At 42.6% G+C, this 16610-nt stretch overlaps 1 protein-coding gene, 1 non-coding gene and 1 pseudogene across 3 annotated transcripts in view; 1 reads left to right on the top strand and 2 right to left on the bottom strand.

Moving 5' to 3' along the window:
- Nucleotides 1–342: 342 nt before the first annotated feature.
- LOC145722615 (mitochondrial import receptor subunit TOM7 homolog pseudogene) lies at nt 343–1299 on the bottom strand (annotated as a pseudogene).
- A 2331-nt stretch (nt 1300–3630) lies between these two features.
- TRNAQ-CUG (transfer RNA glutamine (anticodon CUG)) lies at nt 3631–3703 on the top strand. Its single transcript has one exon. It is a non-coding gene; the product is annotated as a tRNA-Gln (tRNA).
- A 9048-nt stretch (nt 3704–12751) lies between these two features.
- Nucleotides 12752–16610, bottom strand: part of FAF2 (Fas associated factor family member 2) — a 69130-nt gene continuing 65271 nt past the window's right edge. For both annotated transcript variants that reach the window (XM_006747916.3, XM_081826360.1), the window contains one exon: nt 12752–16024. In XM_006747916.3, the coding sequence (XP_006747979.1) occupies nt 15842–16024 (183 nt within the window). In that variant the 3' untranslated portion in view covers nt 12752–15841. The remainder of the gene's footprint in view (nt 16025–16610) is intronic.

The following is a 16610-nucleotide window of genomic DNA, read 5'->3' as shown; positions in this document are numbered from 1 at the left end:
TTATTTGACAGAGAGAGAGACAGCGAGAGAGGGAACACAAGCAGGGGGAGTGGGAGAGGGAGAAGCAGGCTTCCCGTGGAGCACGGAGCCTGATGTGGGGCTCGACCCCAGGACCCTGGGATCATGACCTGAGCCGAAGGCAGACGCTTAACAACTGAGCCACCCAGGAGCCCCTAGGTGAAGAGATCTTAGACATGACACTGAAAGCAATCCATAAAAGAGAAAAAAGTGATAAATTGGACTTCACCAGAAACTAAATGTTTAATTTGCAAGTCACATGTGAGAAATTACTCATATCAGATAAATAAAGAACTCTCAAAACTCAACAAAAGACAATCCAATTAGAATATGGGCAAAAGACATGAACACATTAAGAGGATATTTCATTTGTTCACCACCATAAGCTATTAGGGAAATGCAAATTCAACCACAATAAGATTATTACACACCTGTAAAAACAATGAAGATAATAAATAGTGACAATATCAAATTCTGGTGAGGATGCAGAGGAATTGGATTTCTCAGACATTGCTGACAGGAATATTAAATAGTACAGCCATTCTGGAATATAGTCTGGCAAGTATCTTTTTAACATTTATTTTGATACAATCTATCATAAATAAGTCAGTAGAGGTTCCACTCTGCCACTGAAGCATCTGTGAAGAGCCCTGGACCATTCAACTAACGAGCGTCTAAAGGACGTCCCATCTTTTATCCCAGCCACCACACACACCTTCCATGTTGTTCCTGTCCATTAATTGCTTCCAAATCCAGATGATCAAATAATTCTTCATCCCCTAAGTAAACTAAAAAGGGTTGGTTCAGACATTCCAGGATCTGCACCCCTCTTAAATCCCAGGTGAATCATGAGAGGAACAAGGCTTCAGTGGGTGGCAAATTGGCCACCCTTGAAGAGCTGCTGCAGCCTCTGCTTGGCCTCTTTGTTCAGCTTCACCATGGCGACAGCCTGGTAGTTTCCTCTAAAACTAAACATATACTTACTAAATGACCCAGCACTCCTGGGCATTTATCCCAGAAAAATGAAAACATGTCCACACAAAAACATGTACACAAATGTTCATAGCTGCTTTATTCGTAATCACCCCAAATAGGGAACAACCTACATGTCCTTCAGTGAGCAAATAGTTAAATTGTGATCCATCCAGATCACGGAATACTACTTAGCAATAAAAAGGAACAAACTAGGGGATCCTGGCTGGCTCAGTCAGTGGAGTGTGCGACTCTTGATTCGAGGTCATGAGTTCAAACCCCACATCTGGTGTAGAGATCACTTAAAAAAAAAAAGGAACTAAAATAAAAAAAAAAGGAACTATTGATACATGCAACAACTTGGATGGATCTCAAGGGAATTATGCTGAGTGAAAAAAGCCAATCACAAAGGTTATATATGTATATATATCAATATTAGGAGAGATGGAGAATAGATTAGTGGTTGCCAGGGGTTAGGGATGGCGGAACAAGGGTGTGTGTGTGTGTGTGACTATAAAGGGGTAGGAGGGTTAAGATCTTTGTGGCAATACAATGGTTCTGTATCTTGATTATGGTGTGGTTACATGAATTTATATAAGTAATGAAATTGACAACTACAAACACACAAATGGGTGGATGTAAAACGTGAAATCTGTGGATTATATCAATGTCAATTTTCTGGTTTTATGTAAGAGGTTATCATTGGGTTACATAAGGGTTACATAAGACCTTTTTGTAATATTTTTACAACTTCCTATAAATCTATATTTATTTCAAAATAAAAAGAAAAAAAAGCCTGTGGAAATTGGATAAAGGCCGACATTATGAATCAGATTAAAATCCTATCATTTTTGTACTACACATAGAAAATCCTAAAGACTCCAGCAAAAGCTAAAAGTAATAAAAGAAATAAGTGGCAGAATACAAAATTAATATCCAGAAATTGGTAGTGTTTCTATACACTAATAATAAAGTAGCAGAAAGAGAAATTTAAAAAAAATCCTATTTATAATCGCACCAAGAAGAATAAAATACTTAGGAATAAACTTAACCAAAGAGGTGAAAGACTTGTACTCTGAAAACTATAAAACACTAATGAAAGAAATTGAAGGTGACACAAATGGAAAGATATTCCATGCTCATGGATTGGAAGAATTAATATTGTTAAAATTTCCATATTACCCAAAGCAAGCTACAGATTCAGTGCAATCCCTATCCAAATACCAATAGCATATTTCAAAAAACTAGAACAAAAAATACTAAAATTTGTATGGAACTACAGAAGACCTGAATAACCAAAGCAATCTTGAGAAAGAAGAACAAAGCTGGGGCTATCACAATACCAGATTTCAAGACATACTATAAAGCTGCAGTAATGAAAACAGTATGGCAATGGCACAAAAACGGACACAGATCAGTGGAACAGAATAGAGAGCCCAGACATAAACCCACAATTATACGGTCAATTAATCCATGACAAAGGAGGCAAGAATACACAATAGGAAAAAAACACTCTCTTTAATAAATGGTGTTGGGAAAACTGGACAGCTACATGTAAAAGAATGAAACTAGACCACTTTCTAACACCATGCACAAAAATAAACTTGAAATGGATTCAAGACCTAAATACGAGACCTAAAACCATAAAAATCCTAGAAGAGAGTACAGGCAATAATTTCTCTGACATCAGCTGTAGCAACACTTTCCTAGATATGTCTCCTGAAGCAAGGGAAACAAAAGCAAAATAAACTATTGAGACTACATAAAAATAAAAAGCTTTTGCACAGCAGAAGAAACCATCAACAAAACAAAAAGACAACCTACCAAATGGGAGAAGATATCTACAAATGATATATCTGATAAGGGGTTAATTTCCAAAATATATAAAGAACTTATACAACTCATCACCAAAAAACCCAATCTGATTAAAAATGGGCAAAGGACCTGAATAGACATTTTTCCAAAGAAGACATACAGATAGGCAACAAACACATGAAAAGATGCTCAACTCCAACATCACTAATCATCAAGGAAATGCAGATTAAAACTACAATGAGGTATCACCTTACACCTGTCAGAATGGCTAAAATCAAAATGACAAGAAACAAGTATTGGTGAGGATGTGGAGAAAAAGCAACTGTTGGTGGGAATGTAATGTAGTACAGCCAACTGTGGGAAACCTAGAGGGACCTAGAAGGTATTATGCTAAGTGAAATAAGTCAGACTGAGAAAGACAAATACCATATGATTCCACTCATAAGTGGAATCTAAAAAAAAATTATTAAACAAAAAGCAGAATCAGACCTATAAATACAGAGAACAAACTGATGGTTGCCATAGGGAAGGTGGGTGGGAGGATGAGCAAAATGGGTGAAGGGGAGAGGGAGAGACAGGCTTCTAGTTATGGAATGAGTAAGTCATGGGAATAAAACGCACAGCATAGGGAATATAGTCAATGCTATTGTAATAGCGTTGTGTGGTGACAGCAGCTACACTTGTAGTGAACATAGCATAATGTATAAACTTGTTAACTCACTAAGCTGTACACCTGAAACTAATGTAATGTTGCATGCATGTCAACTATACTCAAATAAAAAATAAATTAAAAAAAATTTTTTTTAAATCCTATCATCTTGGGACTCCTGGGTGGCTCAGTTGGTAGAGCATGCGACTCTGGATCTCAGGGTCGTGAGTTCAAGCCTCACTTTAGGCATAGAGCTTACTTAAAAAAAAATTAAATATTTTTAAAAATCCTATCACTTTTGGGCTGTAGTTCTGTTACTTGAAGGTGTGGCAATGGGGGGGTGGGTAGAAGGTCATTCTGGTTACCGTTGTTCTATCAGAAGCTCTGCCTGCCAGCAACTACAACTAAGCCTGGCCCATGGTAGCCATTTCTTGAAGAATGAATGAATTGGCAGTAAAGTGTGTCTTTAATAACAATTGGTAGAATTGGTGACATCTCTCCAAGCATTGCACACCATAGGTCCCTGGGGAGGAAGATAGAGCTCCAGGAACAGATACTTTCTGTGCCTCGGAACCCTTTGAACTCAGCCTGTGTACTGATGGGAAAGACTTTCAGAGTTCTTCTCTGGGCACAGAAGGTGTAAAAGCTACATACTCTATAAGGGCAGTTTAACTGCCACTGAGTCCTCAGCACCTTGTAGGGTGCTTTGCATGTTGTTTGTGCTAAATAAAGTCATTCAACAGAACTGGCTGTTTCTGCCCAAAGCCATGTACTGTTCTAGGCAGTGGGGGAACTCCAGTGAATGAGACAAAGTTCCTGCCTCCAGGAAGCTGGCATTCCAAAATAGACAATATGTAAGTAAAGAATAACTTCAAATTATCACAAGGGTCATGATAATGGGGTGGTCTCCCAGAGGAGGCGACATTGAGATCAGTGAGACCTGAATGATGAAGAGGAGCTAGTCAGGAGAAAAGCATTCCAGAGGAGGGAAAAGAATGTGCAGAGGCCCAGAGGCAAGAATGAGTTTGGGCAAGAGCACAGGATGAAGTTGAAGAGATGAAGTTGAAGAGGAAGTCAGGGGCCAGGTCCCAGAGAGCCTTATAAACCATAGTGTTTCATTTGCTCTTCAGCTCCCTGAATTGAGGCACGTATTATCTTTGGTTTCCCTTTGGAGGAGCTACAGCTCAGGGAGGCCCCAGGATAGCCCTAGGCCCAGGTAGAAAATGGGAGAGTCAGGATAACCTGGTTAGTCTTTCCACTCCCGCGTTCTCCAAGTCAGAAAACCCACTTTCAAAAAACCCAAAAAGAGGTCTCCTTCAGTCTGTTTCCCCACCCCCCTCCATGCTCCACTGCCACCTTACAACTTCTTGGGATGCAACAGGAAGAGCCTTGTCTCTTCTTTTCCTTTTTTTATGAATGGGGAAACTGAAGTCAGACTGATTGCAGTCCTAAAGATAAACCCCCTTTGTCATTTTACTGGAAGATGGGTGATGTCAAAGAAATGGGGTTCCATACTTGTCTTTCCCTCCTCGCACCTGCCTCTCCAGCTTCCCTAAGGGAGGGGATGGAGGTGGTAGAACTACTATTATCCCAATCTTGTCTCACTCTTGTCAGCCCCTGCATCTCCCTCCTTCCTTCAAGTCAAACCAGGTTCTCATGGTTTCTCCAACATGCCGTTTTTACCCCCGTGTTGTGCATGCTGTTCCCCCTGCTTGGAACACTATTCACATTTCGTGAGTGCCCACCATGGTGACGAGTTATCCCTCAGGGGGTCCTTCTTCGGTTTTCTTTACTGTAAAACTGTTACTACTTCCCTCATAGTTCCTGCTGAGGAAAAGGAGGCTCAGAGATGGGAGGGGACTTGCCAAAGATCCCAAAGCCAACACACAGTAGAGTTGGAATCAAGGGATCAAGCCCAGGTCTGTCTACCCACCCCTGCAGCCTTTGCCCCTGAACCACACTATGTTGCCTCAAATGCTTTAACTTTTCCTGGTAAGCATGCTCCTTTTCCAAAGTTCAGTTTGAATGTCCCCTCTTCAAGTGAGCTTCCCCAGATCCCTCCCTCAAGCCAGAGCAGGCCACACTTCTACTCTGCTTCCACAGCCCACCATGCAGACGGCTTTTCCCCACACATCTCACCTGTTATGATCAATCCAGCTAGCTGCCCATGTCTCTGCTTCAGTAGACCAAGGGCCATCACAGTCACCATGTTCCCAGATCCTAACAAAAGGGCATGGATACAGTAGGCATCAGTGAGGGTTTTCTCAACAGGTGATTGAATAAGTGAACAAATGAGCTGCGGGGAAGAAAAGCATGTGGGAAGATGACCCCAGTCCCGGGGCCCAGGTGTTTGCACAGGCCCTGCCCTCTCTTTCTTTCCAGTGTCCCAACATAGTGAATTAACTGTTAACTGTCCCATATCCAATGATCTTTCTGTACAAATGATGATTCCTTGAACCATCCTCTCCTTGGCTTCCATAGTTCTGACAAGCTGGGGCAAACCCATTGGCCTCTGCTGTTCTTTCAACCTCAGATCAAGTCTCTGACAGAGAAGTGCACGCTGGGAAAGCCCTCTGAACAACAGACGGCTCACTGCTGGTCAGTGCTCAACACAATGGCAGGTTGCTCAGCCAGAAATTAGCCACATCTGCTGAGCATGAATGGATTTATTTTAGCAAATGTATAAACATTTTATATGATTTTAACCAAAGTATATCCAGGAAAAAAAAAAGCTTGAAGCAAATATGCCAAAATATTAATAATTTGGCGTAGTAGGAATGTGAATAAGCGTTATTTTCTTCTTTATACTTTTCTGCAATTTTTTAAAAAGAAAATGCCCTGCCATATATGGGGTGCAACTAAGCACAAAAACCCCAATCTACTTGCCAATTATGTTCCTCCCTCCCAAAGGTGGGAGTCCTGACATCCTAAGGATGTCCTCTACCTCTGACAACACCCTCCCACCAACCCTCCTTTTCTGAAACCTGGACCTCACCCTTTCTGAGATTTGACTTTCAATTCTGGGATATACCCCCATAGTCTTTCAACACATGTTTTTTTTCCTTAAATTAGCTGCAGTAGTTTCCTGTTTGTTACTTGCAACTAATGATCTCTAATATAGGCACCAAAAGGTAAGAGCTATCTGAAAAGATCCAGGTGTATGTTCCTAAATTGGTATACCATGCTAATTATTATTTATATCTACTCTCCTTGCCAGTACCTGTGTTTTTTTTTGTTTTTTTAAAGATTTTATTTATTTATTTGACAGAGAGAGACACAGTGAGAGAGGGAACACAAGCAGGGGGAGTGGGAGAGGGAGAAGCAGGCTTCCCGCGGAGCAGGGAGCCCGATGTGGGGCTTGATCCCAGGACCCTGGGATCATGACCCGAGCCGAAGGCAGACGCTTAACGACTGAGCCACCCAGGCGCCCCGTACTTGTGTTTTAATAAGCCAGAGTCTTATAAATACGTTTCTGGAAGACCAGAATCACATGGTCTAGGCACTGCCTGGCTGGCAATCAGAAGAGTTTGAGAAATTGACAGCATATCTTTTAACCATTTCTCTTGAGTGTCAGTTGTTAGTTTATCTTTAGGCAGGAAGTGCATGGTGTGTTTAGGGAACAATCAAGAGATCTGTAATGGTTAGTTAGTGTGACTATATGGAAGAACAGAAAAACAAAGCTGTAACAGTTCTGTAAGGGCCCAGAGTTGAAATCCCCATCTTCCAGGCGGAGGAGCTGGACTTTCACCTGGGACAGAGGGGGTGCTGAAAATTGAATGCCCACATGTGATCTCTGTTTTCAGAAAGCAAATTGGCAGTAGGAAGAAAATAGACTGGTGACACTACCTGGCTTTTCATGTCTACTCCCACCATGAATTCTGGTCTCAGTCTCACCTGGGCTCTCAGTTTTTCCAGAAAGCCACCTAAATCTTCCTATACTCTGGCCTGCTCTCTAAAATGGCTATTTCAACTCTTCTTCAGTATTCTTAGACCTCTGACCCCCATCAACCTCCATCACATGCAGACACTCTCAACTTCTGCCTTCAAATCTACAAATACACCAACTTCTGTTCCCATCCTTCCTCCTAAGGCCAACCCTTCCACCACCCAGGGGCATCTTTCTGTTATCTTTTCTCTGTGCATTTTCAACCTTTTTCTCTAAAATCTCTTTGCTTTTAACATTTACACATAATGAAGTCTCTCTCACCTTAAAACAAATGACCTTTCCTCATTCATAGCTCCTCTCTGGCTTGTTCTAGTTCCTCCAATACCTTCCACTGACTAATTTCCTGAGCGCTGCCTACATTTCATCTTTCTATTTCATCTCCCATTCATTACTTCTGCCTTCTGATACTGTACTCCACTGATCTAGCACCTGTGAAGGTCACCAGTGACTGTCTGTTCCTAAATGCAGTCATCAGAAACCTGGACATCATCCTCAATTTCTCACTCCATCACCCCCCACATTTCATCAGCCTCCAGGTCCTCCCGGTCATTGTGCTTTCTAAATAGTCCTTATTTCCATCATTAACACCCCACCATCCCCAAGCCATTCCTAATCCAGGACTCTATCATATCACCTCTCAGTCCTGCCCCCTCCCATCCAGTCTCCCCAGTGACAGAATCAGCTTTCTAAAACCCAAATCTGATGTATCTCTCTTGCTTAAAGCCCCTCAATGGCCCTCAGGATAAAGTGTGATTCCCTAACCTAGTTCACATAATCTGACCCCCAATCTGTGGGCCAGAAACAAGGGGACACTTGACTCTATATCAGGTACCAACTGGGGAACTTTTACATTTACAGAGATCTTGTAAGAGACCAATTAGGAGGTTACAGCTGACCATAAGAGATGGTTAGTGGGGATGGAAGTTCAATCAACAGGAGGTTAAGAGTGGAGGCTGGCTATGCAAGCCATCTTGGCAGGAAAGGAAATAGGACGGTAACTTGTGGGTAAGATTAAGGTTTTGCAAGGGAGGGGATGCCAAACATTTTTAGATGGAACATGAAGGGAGATTCAAGTGATTGAAAAGGGGATAGTTGCGGGCGCCTGGGTGGCTCAGTTGGTTAAGCAACTGCCTTCGGCTCAGGTCATGATCCTGGAGTCCCTGGATCGAGTCCCGCATCGGGCTCCCTGCTCGGCAGGGAGTCTGCTTCTCCCTCTGACCCTCCCCCCTCTCATGTGCTTGCTCTCTCTCATTCTCTCTCTCTCAAATAAATAAATAAAATCTTAAAAAAAAAAAAAAAAGAAAAGGGGATAGTTGTTAGTTAAGGTTCTGGCAATGATGACACAAATGGGAGACTGAGCACACACTGCTGGGCAGGAGTATAAATAACTTTTCTGCACTACAATTTGGAAATCAATCATTTAAAAAAGCAAAATTTCCATCCTTTTGTGACTCAGTAACTTCACTTCTAGGATTTTTTCCCCTGAGAAAACAAGCATGGATGTGTACATTTATCACTACACAGATGTTTTTCAATCTTAGAAAAGCAAAAAAAAAAAAAAAGTTGAACAACCTAAAATGTCATGAGGATTTTTATCAGTTTATAGTTTATGATACGTCCATTCAGTGAAATGCTGCAGTCATTTAAAAAAATATAGAACATATGAAATTGAGATAATACAATATTTACAATGCCATTGCATTTTTGTAGAAAAAAAAGTTTTTATATACAGTCTGGGAACACATACATTGGAATATTAACAATAGATACCTCTGGACAATGTTATATTATGAAGGTTTTTTTTTTTGTTTCTTTGCACTTCCTAAAGTTTCCTATCATGAATAGGAATCCTTGAATAAAGAAAACAATTGATGGGGCGCCTGGCTGGCTCAGTCAGCTCAGTGACTCTTGAATTCAAGCCCCATGTTGGGTGTAGAGATTACTTAATTAAAAAAACAGGGGCAAAAAAAAAAAAAAAAACAGGGGCGCCTGGGTGGCTCAGTTGGTTAAGCGACTGCCTTCGGCTCGGGTCATGATCCCAGGGTCCTGGGATCGAGTCCCACATCGGGCTCCTGGCTCAGCAGGGAGCCTTCTTCTCCCTCTGACCCTCTCCTCTCTCATGCTGTTTCTCTCTCACTCGCTCTCTAATAAATAAATAAAAATCTTTAAAAAAAAAAAAAAAACAGGAGCACCTGAGTGGCTCAGTGGGTTAAGCATCCGACTCTTCAATTCAGCTCAGGTCATGATCTCAAGATCATGAGATCAAGCCCTGCGTCAGGCTCTGTGCTGGGTGTGGAGCCTGCTTACAATTTTTTCTCCCTTTTCCCTTGCTTCCTCTCCCCCATCCCAACTCATGCACTCTCTCTAAATAAAAACCATTTATAGGGTGCCTGCGTGGCTCAGATGGTTAAGCCTCTGCCTTCGGCTCAGGTCATGATCCTGGGGTCCTGGGATTGAGCCCCGCATCAGGCTCCCTGCTCCGCGGGAAGCCTGCTTCTCCCCCTCCTTCCTGCTTGAGCTCTATCTCTCAAATAAATAAATATTAAAAAAAAAAATAAAAACCATTTATAAAATCACACACAGACACACACACACACACAGACAAACACACACACACAGTCCATTCATACGAAGTTTAAGAACAAGCAAAACTTCTATGGTGAAAGAAGTCAGAATAGTGGTTATCTCTGAGGAGCTATAGACTGGGAAGACACACAAGGTAACTTTCTGGGGTGATTAAATATACTGCATCTTGTTTTTGGTGTACACATAAAGGTAAAATGTTATCAAGCTGTGGATTTAAGATTCGGGCATTTTACTGTGTTTAAGTTATATCTCCTTCAAAAGAAAATACACCCACAAGACAGAAAGGAAAGAGGAAGCAGGTAACATCACAGAACAATTTTGAGGTGAAAAAGGAAGCGGATGAAGTTCTGTGACAAGATCTCAAATTTCTCAGGAAGTAGGCTTTTTAGTAATGGACTTAGAGTGAAGAGGATGCAGGTGGGCTTGGATTTGAGAAAGGGGACACAGTGGAGCAGTGCCTATGCGGTAGAAACGCATGGGGAGTTTCCTAGAGCTGGATCACAGAAGTGGGCACCAACACCCGGGCTCCTCAGTTTACTGTGGTACATGCTAGGACTCTGCAACTTAAGGAACAAGAGAGACATCAAATGGTTCAGTTAAACTCTGGGAATTGTGACAACACTGAATTGTAGTGGAGAGGGCCATGAAACCAACAGAATTCTAGTAGGGAGATTGAGAGGAATGGAGAGGGACAAAAAGGCCTTATGGGCAGTGTAGGGACAGTGGAGCACTAAAGGCTGTGGTCAGGAAGGGTTTGGTTCTGAGGTCTTGAGGGTGAAGCAGTTCACATTGAAGGCTTACCTCAAAGCACAGCACTGCTGGGAGGGACAAGAGCAAAGAAAGCAAACATGTACTAAGCATCCTTCCACCTACCACCAGGCACTTCACAGACAGCAGTCCATTTAAAGAGCATCTGAACTTTCCAAGGATGCACTGCCTTGATGTTTATAGATGAGGAAACACCCTAGAGCACTCAGCAAGGGGTAGTTTCAAATTCAGATTTGACTCAAAGCCTCTTTCTACTACATTCAGCAGCTACACAAGTCAAATCAGGAGCAGTAGGACCAGAATTTTAGGAAATCCACATATGTAGATGTAAGAGTCACCTAGGTTGCTGGTGGAGAAGAAAGTATCAGTTGCCAACATCTTGGGGAATGTCCAGTAGCAACCAGAACAGGATAAAGTAGTCCAAGCAGATGGCATGTGCTTCAGGAACACTGTCCTGGACAACAGCGCATCAAAGCGGCAGAAGAGAAATACAGATCCCTTTCCTGGTTCCAAAATATGAAGGAAAATGAGCAGTATCTGCTTAAGGGCTTTTTGAGGTAGTGTCTTCAAGAGAGAACCAGGTTTCAGCTTAGTGGGGTTAGAAACCTGGGAGTTTGGGGCATCATTTGGAGTTACCAAGAAGGGCAGACAGCAAAGGGGAGAGGTAGAGCCATGAGAGGGAGGAGAAGCTCAGCACAGTGTTGGCTCAGCTCACGGTCAGGAGCAAGAGACTTTGGGGGCCGGTGGCTCCATCAGGGGAAAAGTACATGGAGTTGTAACACTGGAGGCATGGCAAGAAAAAGTATCAGGCATTAAGCAAAGTGTCAACTTAACCCCTCCCCTTTTTCTCTCCATCTGTATCTAGGATAAACTGTTGGCAGTGGGCAAGCTACAGACTGTGCTGAAAACAGTAATAGGAGCTATTACTTACCGAACACCTACTGTGTGCCAGGTAACTGCAGCAGCAATTCACTTCATCCTGACTGCAAGGCTACAACTGGCCCCATTTTACAGATGATGAAACTGAAGCCTAGAGTTGAGGTCACTTGGCCAAAACCATGGTCACAGCCGGGATTTGAAACCAAGTGTATTTGGCATCAGAGTTCAAATCTTCCTTTACTGTTAATTGATGGCAAAAATTTTACATATAAGCTTCACAATCAATTGTGAAGTGTTCATTTTTAAAAGTGGATTCTGACCTAGGTGAACAAACGCTTCTTGCAGACTTAACTAGACTGAGCAGACTTTCTAGTTTATAGTTAAGATCTACATTTAAAAAAAACAAAAAACAAACAAAATGGAAGCCCACATCTTCAGATAAGCAACAGGGTAGACTCTGAAGGTGACAAGAATTCGTAGCTCACAGGAATGAGTTCTCTGCGCAAGGTCAGACAGTGGGGAAGAGAAAGGCAAAGAACCAAGGCTTACATTTCCTCTCAGAAATAAAAAAAAAGAAAACAAGCAAAAATACCTTAGGAGGGGAGCTCCAACAGTCCAGACTTCATTAGATCAAAGGTGACTCTTCTTCAGGCACTCATTCACAAGGACATAGGTCTGTACTAGCAGAAGACATGGCATCCCTTACAAAACTGAGTTACAACTGCAAGAAAATATTCCTTCAAAATACACTCCCATGGAGAAAGTGAACAATGACACCTGTGTTGGGCACTTCATATACATTTGATTAACCTACAAACCCATCCTGAGACAGATGGTGCTAACTTCATTTATAGTTGTGGGAAACTAAAGAACTTGTCTGAGGTCAGAAAGGCCCAAACTTGAACCTGGATCTGTCTGCTCCGGCTAACACCACACTAAGTTGCCCCCTTTCACTGAAATACACTATTTTAACTCCTTGCTCTTCTTTGATTCTACCTTGCTTTTCAGCAATGCAATACCCTGTTCCCAACCCCATGACTTCCCAAACTTTCCTTCACACATAGGAAAATACCTACCACATCTCTCCTGGACAGAAAGACCCACAACTTGTTAGGAGATTTTTGTTATAAAACATTTAATGTTAACCTACAATACAATGTAAACTTTTATGAAAAAAATTTAAAGTACACTAGATTTCTTCAGTAAATTATCACATAACTATTCAGGTGCAGTACAAGTTGGGGCACTGCATCCTTTGTGGATGGATTTCCTGTTGCTGCGTTCCTCACAAGTCCTAAAAAAACCAGTTGTAAAGTGGAGCTCCTTGTTCAAGCACCAGATAATTCTCCCCTGATTTTGCATTCTGGGGGTTAGCACTCCTTCCCACAGTCATTTTCTGAAACTCTTTCCTTGGCCTTGGCACCATTAGCAATTTTCATGACTGCTCAGTTGAAGATTCTAGGTTCCTTTTTTTTTAAAGAGATAAATATTCTCCTCTGGTCATATTTTATCCAAACACCATAGTGGAAGAAGACAAGGTTACAAAGAAGTATTTGCTGCAGGAAATTCTGCAGAAGTGAAAGAAAAGACCAGAAAGGCCACACTGAGGCTGCAGAAATTCAACTGACTCCAACAGGTTGTCTTTGCTTGGCCATTTCTGATGGTTATTCAGCTGAATCTACAACTTCAGTTTTGGGACTGCAGAACACAACTTGAAACAAGTGTTTTTGTTAGGTTGATGACTTGCTGTTTGATAAACAGCTGAAATAACCCAGAGGTGATCTGGAAATGAGGAAATCCTTGCAGATACTTCTCAGTATTTTCTCCCTTGCAGGTCCCATCAAGTTCCCAGAGGTCCTTGGGAGTAACAGATTGTACTGGCTTTAAGTGACAAAACGTGCATCCTTCACGGAGGAGGAAGGGAGATGGCACCTAGGCAGCAGCCCTAGGGTCAGCAAGGAGAAAGGAAGGGGGGGGAGGTGGTCTGAGCAAAGCAGGCCTGTTTTAAGATGGACTAGGAAGGAACATGTGCTTCAGATAAGACCTCTTGAAACCTGAAGTAATGGGTAGGCCATCACAAGAACTGTACCGACATAGACTTTTTCCTAATATTCTGGCATCTCACCTCCTTCACTGAACAAGTTTTAAAAGGGCAAGAGACATAAAGTGCACATTGTAGAATAGGATGCAGACTGAATTAAGGAAAAAGTTTTACAACTTCCCAAAGAGGTATGGGCAAGATACTTGGTACACCCAACCTAGCGAAAGCCCTTAATGTCGTCCCCTCCTGTGTACTGCCAGGGAAACAGCTGTGAGTTCAACAAGGAGGGAGGCTCCAAGTTAAGTGGAAAATTCCTCTTTGCATGGTTGTCAGCAGGAAGCAGAATTCACATAAGGTTGAGTGGAGAATATGCTTTATCCTGGTATTCCCTCCAGATTCCTTTCATGACAACACAACAGTCGGACAGTGATTTCCCACTCATCTGGGCTTCAGGCAGCAGGAAACAAAGTGGAATAATAGGCAGCCAGGAGCAGAATTAAATTTTCCTAGAGATGGTGTTCTAGACACCTGTGCCAAGGCCACTGGGAAATTCCCAGGCTCCCCAGGTGCTTCGTGTGAGGTTCCTTACTCTGTTCCTTGGTGTTTGCCCCAACCCCTGAGGGCTACAGAGAATAGAAGACACATCACTGCTACCTAAAAGAGTGGCCCTTAGACTTTAGGTAAGCAAGAGAGAAAGCCTTTAGAAACTGCAAATCTACCAAGTTATGTTTTATCTTGACATGAACCCTGGCCTCACAGCATGCTAGAACTACAGTTACTTCAGTAGGTTGCAGTGTTACGAGTCTGCACCAGTCTAGCTGTAGAACACTTTGGAATATTTGCCAGTTCATGCTGGCATCTGTTAATACATGGCCTGACCCATGTACCCATTACCATAAACTCAACCACAGCACAGATATCCAGAGGTTAAAAAACCCTATTACTTCAACACAGCAATAGAGAGGATTAAAAACTGCCTCCAGCAGGTGGCTACATCAGAAACTAAATGTGCCTTCCAACAGTTTACACAGGCTGAGAGTTCTGTCTTGGCTCCCTTCAAGGTCTCTAGTTCTACGCCTAAATCACCACCACCATCACCACACTCCCAGAGACAGGCAGGGAACTCTTACGGGGTTCTGCTGGTTCTACCATAGGTCCTGCTACTCCTTTGGGAAACACCAAGCTTGGCAGTTCAGGAAAGCTCAGGGCTGGGAAGGAAGAGCATGCATGTGTCAGAAGAGGAATGAAGAGTCGCTATCCTTTGGTTCAGATCCCGTAATAACCACCTGGTACAGATTCCAAGGGAAAGCTGCAGTCATGTGTATAGTGAGTATACACAGAGTTCACGCTGCATATATGAGTATATCTGTACGGTCTTTGTGGGGCAACGAACCCAGATTTCCTCCCAATACTCGAAGGGGGGCACATAGATAGCAAGAAAGGACAGCAAGAGTTGGACCAAAAAGAACCACCTCTCTGGGAATGTGAGAGGAACAATGGCAGAAATAAGCACAAACCAGCCCAGGGCACCTTTATTACACTCTTGTGGGCTAAGGAGCCCAGGGCATGAACTCATGGGCTTAAGAATTGGCTCTTACCAAATAAAGTTAAGGAAAAAAACACCTATATCAGCCTCATTCCTTTGGTCATTACAAAGCAACAGAAAACATTTAGAAGTTATTTATAAATTGTGGGAAGTTCAAGGAACATCTCTGTTCTGTGCCTTCTCTTCCCTCTATTCTCTGGTGGTGGGAGAAGCAAGTTTTCAGAAGATGCTGCAGTAGCTGGATGATAGAGGTTTTTTCACTTTTATTTTCCATAAAAGAACGAATGAGAACCAGTGGGAATGTCCCCTTCCCCAGTAGGGACAATGACTGGGTTGGAGGTGAAGAGTCTCCTTTCATTGGAAGGTGCGTGGTGCAGAGGCAGTAGGGGAGGGTGGGCTTGCCAGCGGAAACGTTCATTGCTGACCTCGTGCGCGCGCACACAGGTGGTGACTCTTTTAGGCAGCATGGTTTCTGATCCTTCCTTAGGATGCAGCAGTCTTTTAAAAAAAATATTGTATTATAATAATAATAATATGAATTTCTCTCTCTTGTTTTTTTTTTGTTTTTGTTTTTCCATTTCTTTTAGGGATTAGGGTAGGAGGGGAGAGGAAGAAAAAATGTCATTCATCTGTTAGGTCCTGAACAAAGAGAACTTCTGTGTGGCTGAGTCCTGCTTCCTGCAGCGTGGGGGGGTTGGGCCACTCCTCTGAAGGGATGCAGGGCAGCACCCGCCGGGGAAAGTTGGCTTCAATCTGAAACTTTTCCGGGCTTTCTTTCAAGGAAAATAAGAAGTCGTGGATTACCTGCAGATCATATAGAAAAAGGGCAGTGAGAGAAAGACAAAGACAGACAGACAACACAACGATGAAATCAAATATCCCCTCGCCAGCTCTCTCCAGGATGACTGTAAATATTAAGTCATCGCATGACACTGGAATTCTATTGTGAGGTCCTTCCATTTCACAGAGCAAATACGTAGGGCAGCTCTTTTAAGAGATTACACAGCCCCATGCTAGGCCTACTTCTGAAGTGATTCATCTGTTTTTTTTCTTGACATCCTGATATAGAGCTAAAAATTTTTTACTTAGAAATAATCAGAGAGATGGGGCGCCTGTGTGGCTCAGTCGGTTAAGCGGCTGCCTTCAGCTTAGGTCATGATCCCAGGGTCCTGGGATCGAGCCCCGCATCGGGCTCCCTGCTCAGCAGAGAGCCTGCTTCTCCCTTTCCCTCTGCCTGCCGCTCTGCCTACCTGTGCTCTCTCTCTGTCAAATAAATAAATTTAAAAAATAAATAAATAAATAAAATAAAATAAATAATCAGAGAGTTACAGAACAGTGGAAGTACAGAACATAGAATTTTTTTCTTTGAACCAGTTGAGAATGAGCTGCC

The sequence above is a fragment of the Leptonychotes weddellii genome, chromosome 7 (assembly GCF_054177405.1).
Source record: "Leptonychotes weddellii isolate Sample4059 chromosome 7, ASM5417740v2, whole genome shotgun sequence".
In the NCBI taxonomy this organism is placed as follows: Eukaryota; Metazoa; Chordata; class Mammalia; order Carnivora; family Phocidae; genus Leptonychotes; species Leptonychotes weddellii.
This window is presented reverse-complemented; position numbering and strand designations above follow the sequence as displayed.